Genomic DNA, 6,000 nt, shown 5'->3' on the forward strand with positions numbered 1-6,000 from the left:
TCAAAACTGCATTACAGATATCTCTATCTGTCGTTTCGACTAGCCACAATTACGTTACAGATATCTCGAATGACAATTCCGACTATCCAAAATGTAATTAGGACTAGTCAGAAAGACGTTGGTGATATCTACAACGTTAATTACGGATAGTCGAACTTAACTTTTAAATGTTAAAATGGCTTGCCATACTAGTCAGAATCAAATTGTAGATATCTCAAACTGGAATTACAGATTTCTACAATCCACTTACAGATATCCGTAATTCACATAGTGGATATCTGCAACTGAATTGTAGATATCTGTAATGATAAACCCCATACAACTGAATGGCAAAAGTGATGTCATTTGTCCTAGGAAGAATGTCTTTGTGGATATCTGAAATGACAATTATGGATAGGAAGAATGAAGTTGCGGATATCCGAAATGTTCTTTTTCACGAGGCAAAACTGAAATGCAGATATCCGCAACACATATCCAGTCTAGCTGTTAAATGTTAAAACGGCTCGCCATATAAAACATATGCCGCAGCTGTTTGTTTTCATAGGCTGCTGAGCTGTCATTTACGTTCACTCAAACAGCGTGCACGGGCACATGATGTCTTTATTTCATGTCACAGACACTCAAAGATTGTCACAGAAATATCGCGACAAAGGTTTACAGGACATCTCACACACACACACGCACACACTCTCTCTATCTCTCTCACTGTGTATCAATGAAATACGGACATATGCGCAGCTGTTTGTTGCTGAAGCTGTTGAGTGGCTGTGTTCACTCAAACATTGTTTACAGGCGTCTTTTTTATATCACTGAAACTCAAGATTGTCACAGGAGTACCACAAAGGTATGGCATGCAAGCACAGTAATGTATAGGCTATGAAACACGCATGTATGCACGCAGCCCGGTTTGTTATAAGCTGCTGATCGAATGTGTTTACAGGCAAATTATGTGTTTATTTTATATCACTGACACTCAGATTGTCACAGGAGTACCACGACAAAAGTTTACTGGGCATCATACACTCTCTCCCCCTCTCACACACAGTATCAATGAAATGTATGCGCGCAGCCCTGTTTGTAAGATGTTGAGCGGCTGTGTTCACTCAAACATGTTTACAGGCACATGGTGTGTTTATTATATATCTCTGACACTCACATTGTCACAGAAGTACCATGTCAAAAGTGTATAGGGCATATAAGCACAATATAACAATAAATCACGGCCACTCGATGCGCTGCTTTTTTACGATAATTTATTGTTTACATATTACTATAAACAAACATGGCTTCCTACATGAAAGCATACAGCATCTCTGTCTATTACGGCAGAGAAAAGTTCGCGGGGATGTTTTTGGCGGGGATGACGATGTTTGGCGGGGTTGTCACAAAGGTCCCGCACTGAGCTAGCAACAGAGTACCTCAGAGTAAAAATGGCTAGAAAACTTACTCGTGAAGATATTTTGGACCTTATCTTTGACTCAGACGCTGAATCCGATAGCGGCAGTGACAGCCTGTCAGACAGTGACGAGGAAGCCCGTCTCCCGGAAAACCTTGCGGGCTGCTATCGCTCCAACGAGCCGGCGATCCCTGACAATGCCATCTATGCTAGTGAGGGCGCCGTTTTCCTTCCGACCTGGACGTCTGATCTATTCTCTCCACCAGACCTGGATTTTGACAACACTGGCAAAGGTGTTCAAGATAGTCAGACAAATCCTTCTGAGGCAGATTGTTTCAAATTGTTTATGAACAAGCCAATTGTGGAGCAAGTTGTGCAGGAGACCAACAGGTATGCCTATCAGCTAAAGGAGTCTGCTACTGTCCCTGGAAAGCAAAATGGGCTGACAACTGTCAATGAAATTTACACCTTTCTGGCAGCAGTTATTGTTATGGGCCTGGTGAGAAAAGGTTCCTTGAAGGATTACTGGACCACCGATCCTTTAACGCAGACCCCATTTTTTCCTACTCTCTTCCCCCTTGATCGCTTCCAAGTCCTGCTGAGGGCCCTCCACTTTGCTGACAACACTACAGCAAACCTCAGAGATCCTCTGAATAAAATTAGAAGTGTTTTCACCTCTCTGATGGCTACTTTTGGGCAGATGTTTGTTCCTCACAAGGACTTGTGCATCGATGAGTCACTGCTGCTGTGGAAAGGACGGCTTGGATTTCGGCAGTACATTCCATCTAAGAGGAAGAGGTTTGGGATCAAGCTCTTCATGCTGTGTGATGTTCTGACTGGGTACATCATTAATGTCAAAGTCTACACAGGCTCCAACACAGACATCACACACACTCCGGGACTTGGTGTGTCCGGCTCAGTAGTGTTGACACTGCTGGAGCCATATCTGGGGAGAGGACATACACTGTACGTTGACAACTGGTACACCAGTCCTACTCTGTTCCACCACCTGCTGAGAGCCAAAACTGGGGCTTGTGGAACGGTGAGGTCCAACAGAAAGGGCATGCCCCGCTTCCGTGACAAGATGTGCAGTGGGGAAGCAGAGTTCAAAAGCTGCAAGGACATGCTGGCAGTGAAGTGGCATGACAGGCGTGATGTTCACATGCTGACCACGGTCCACTCAGCAAACATGTCACCATCTGGAAAAATAGACCACGCAACAGGTAATCAAAAAATAAAACCACAGTGTGTGCTGGACTATAACAAGAAAATGGGTGCTGTGGATAAGGTTGACATGATGGACAGTTTTGTTGGCTGTACCCGCAAGACCTTGAAGTGGTACAAAAAATTATTCTTCCATTTTGTGGACCTTGCAGTACACAATGCATTTATTGTGTACAAGAAGAAACAAGATTCAAGCCTGACTTATCAAAAGTTCCGTCAAAATCTGGTTCGCCAACTTGTGGAAGAACACCACACCCCCCGGAAGCCATCTACTGGTGGTCGCCCTCCTGCTGACAATCCACTTCGTCTCACCGGCTGGCATTTCCCCTCAGAGATCCCTTCAACTGCCCAACAGGGGAAAAACACCCGCAGGCACTGCAAAGTCTGCCTGACTACCAAAAAGTCCCTACAGAAAAAGCAGAAGACAAGGTTTATGTGCAAGCCTTGCAATGCAGCATTGTGTCCAGCTTTGAGAAGTACCACACTTCGGCCAGTTTCTGAAAAGAAAAAAAAAAAAACACAATTTTTTGTTATAGCACTATAACAATACTTGTGTAATTAATGTATATTGTTTAAGATGTTTATTTAAACATATATATTATACACACACACACACACACATACACAGGAATACATTTTTGGAATACAGGAATATTGTACAGGAATATTTATTAAAAGAAATTGTTCTAGCACTATAGCCATACTTGTTCTGTTCTGTTTAAACAATTGTACACTGTATATGAAACACAGCAATTATATCAACCTTGTAAATATTATTGTACAGCAATATTTATGATTTAGGCATGTTATGCTGTAGTTATAATTACAATTATTTATTTATTTATCATTATAACTATAGAATTTCCATTATATTTAGATATTTAATGATATATTTATTCTAAATGCTTTTCAATTCCTGTACAAACATTTTGATTACCGTTCTACATCTCTTCATGCTGTTACGTGTCATTTCATTCTGCAGTCCATGTTCTTTGTTTTTGTTAAACTAAGTAAACTGAACCAAACAAACTTTGTTTTACAAAAAAAAAAAAAAAAAAAAGGTTCAAAACAAACTTTGGCTTATTGCGTCATTATTAGTAATTTGATATTTTGGCACTTTCGAAGCATGCACGTTGTTTCATCTACATGCCATTCTAGTTTGCTATTTCTTCAAATTAACAAGTTTATATGGAAGACCAAACCTGCAGAAATTAAAAATGAATAAATAAATTAATATATAAATTAATAAATAGATAAATAATGTGATAATAGGAAAATAAATGAATAAACATGATAAAATAAATATTATTCATTTTTAATAAAATTCATTTTTCCCCCCTTAATTTATTATTTTCTGCTTTTGTTTTGATTATTTCTAATTTTATTTATTTATTTATTATTTTATTTATTTTTTCCATTTATTTTATATTTACTTATTTTATGCATTCATTTATTTTTATATTTATTTATTCCAATATGTATTTATTTCCAGATTTATTTATTGTAACATTTATTTCAACTTTTTAAATTTATCTTCATATTTATTTTTACATTTCTTTGCATTGTATGATAATTAGGTGGGTTGGTCTTGCTTACCATTGATTCATCATTGATTGAAGCGCTTGCTCAATTACTCTGGCTGTGTAGTGACAGGTTGTAGCTCTCGCGCGTTATTTTCACGACAACAAGTGTGACACCATTGCGTTCGTTTAGTTATCTTACTATTGGTTGAGAGGGACCTAAAGCTAGTCTCTAGCCGTAATCAATCCTATAACTGTAACGGTAGATTATATTAAGCGGTCGGAGTGTTGCGCTGCACTTTACAATTCAACACCCACCGCCTTAAGACGAGGAGGAGCACCTGAGGCAATGGCTGAAGGCGCTAAACTTGAAGTGCCCACATTTCATGGACGGGAAGCTGACTGACGAACACCCTTACCTGAGAAATGTCTCGGCTACGATGTTCCTGTAAAGAAGTCACGCCAGATGCTGAACAGGTTGTCAGATTCAGGTAAGCTAACTTAGCTAGCGATGTGCTTGTTAACCTAACCATAGATTTGTGAAGTCCGTTCTATGAATTTGAGATCAGTAATATTCACAAAACACAATGAATCTTGCACTATTACCATTGTCACCTGTATATTTCATATTTTCGACAGTACATTTACTGTAGTACTATGGTACAGTAGTCTTACAGTAGCTTACATTATTCCTGTAAATTACAGAGATTGCAGATGATAGCAGGCAATCTAGCAACATCTCTCATATTGATATTGATGTACATATCAACACTAGAGTTAGAGATTGTGTATATACTGTCTCGTTTTTAATGCATCTCTCTCTCACACTGTTCTGTTCAAGTATGAGTGGCATTGTATATTCATTCTCATGATGTATTATTACTAATGTAAAAATGTGTTTGGTTATACTATTTCCACAGATGCATCGATGAGCGTCAGTGATGTAGACAACAGTGAAGATACTCACATCCACATGCCCTGAACTGTGATGCAGAAACACAATAGGAGGATACATCTGTCACTGACCACAACTACACTTCAAAATCGCATCTCAACCTGAAGCCACCTACATCTTATATGAGAATGCAATGCGTTGAGCCAGCGCCATTGTACACAACTCTGCTGAGAAACAACCATCTTTGTCAGCACACAGGGGTGACATCGGATGTGTTTCATTCAGTCGCCGAGCACCTTACCAATACATACACCAACAGCTTCCAGCTACACACTTGGGATCAGCTCCTGATTACTGATGAAGCTGTGTCTTGATTTATTACAGGGTGATCTTGCTTAAAGGTTTAGTGTTTCAAATCCTGGTTTTGTTATAAATTCATAACTGCAAATTCAGAGTTCCTGGAATACCTTTGTCCAGGCGCTGAAGTAAATGCAGACAGAGGCTTCACCATTACTGATTTTCACTATGAAAGGAAGGTGAAACTCGTCATTCCAGCATTCACCAAGAGAGACTCTCCGAAGAAATCACCATTGCCAAGTGGTCATATGACTGAAAAACTTCAAAATCCTTTCTTAAAACAGTTCCAATTAAACTCACCCCTAAAATTGATTATTTAGAGAATTTGTCCTGTGTAACCTAAGCAACATAATTTCTGATGTAGAGGAGGAATAAGTGTTGATTTGTAGGCGCGTTCCACTTCTGTCTGTGCTGTAGTTTTGATTTAACTAATCAGTGTAAATAGTGTATATAGTTATTTTTATAAACCTTTACTATGTTACTTATCTGTAAAGTTATTTCTATAATCCTTTACAATATGATAATGTTATCTTTTGTAAAGTTTTGTTTTAATCTTTACAATGTGGCCAGATGTTAGCTGTCAGTAATTTCTTATAAAACCATATAAT

At 38.8% G+C, this 6,000-nt stretch overlaps 1 protein-coding gene across 1 annotated transcript; it reads left to right on the forward strand.

Moving 5' to 3' along the window:
- The first annotated feature begins 1,430 nt into the window (after positions 1–1,430).
- On the forward strand, positions 1,431–5,122 carry LOC137007570 (piggyBac transposable element-derived protein 4-like). The gene is made up of 2 exons (XM_067369107.1): positions 1,431–3,096; positions 5,061–5,122. Exons 1-2 carry the CDS (start codon positions 1,431–1,433, stop codon positions 5,120–5,122), a joined length of 1,728 nt encoding a protein of 575 aa, XP_067225208.1.
- Positions 5,123–6,000: the final 878 nt, after the last annotated feature.

Source organism: Chanodichthys erythropterus, chromosome 19, assembly GCF_024489055.1.
Source record: "Chanodichthys erythropterus isolate Z2021 chromosome 19, ASM2448905v1, whole genome shotgun sequence".
Taxonomy (NCBI): Eukaryota; Metazoa; Chordata; class Actinopteri; order Cypriniformes; family Xenocyprididae; genus Chanodichthys; species Chanodichthys erythropterus.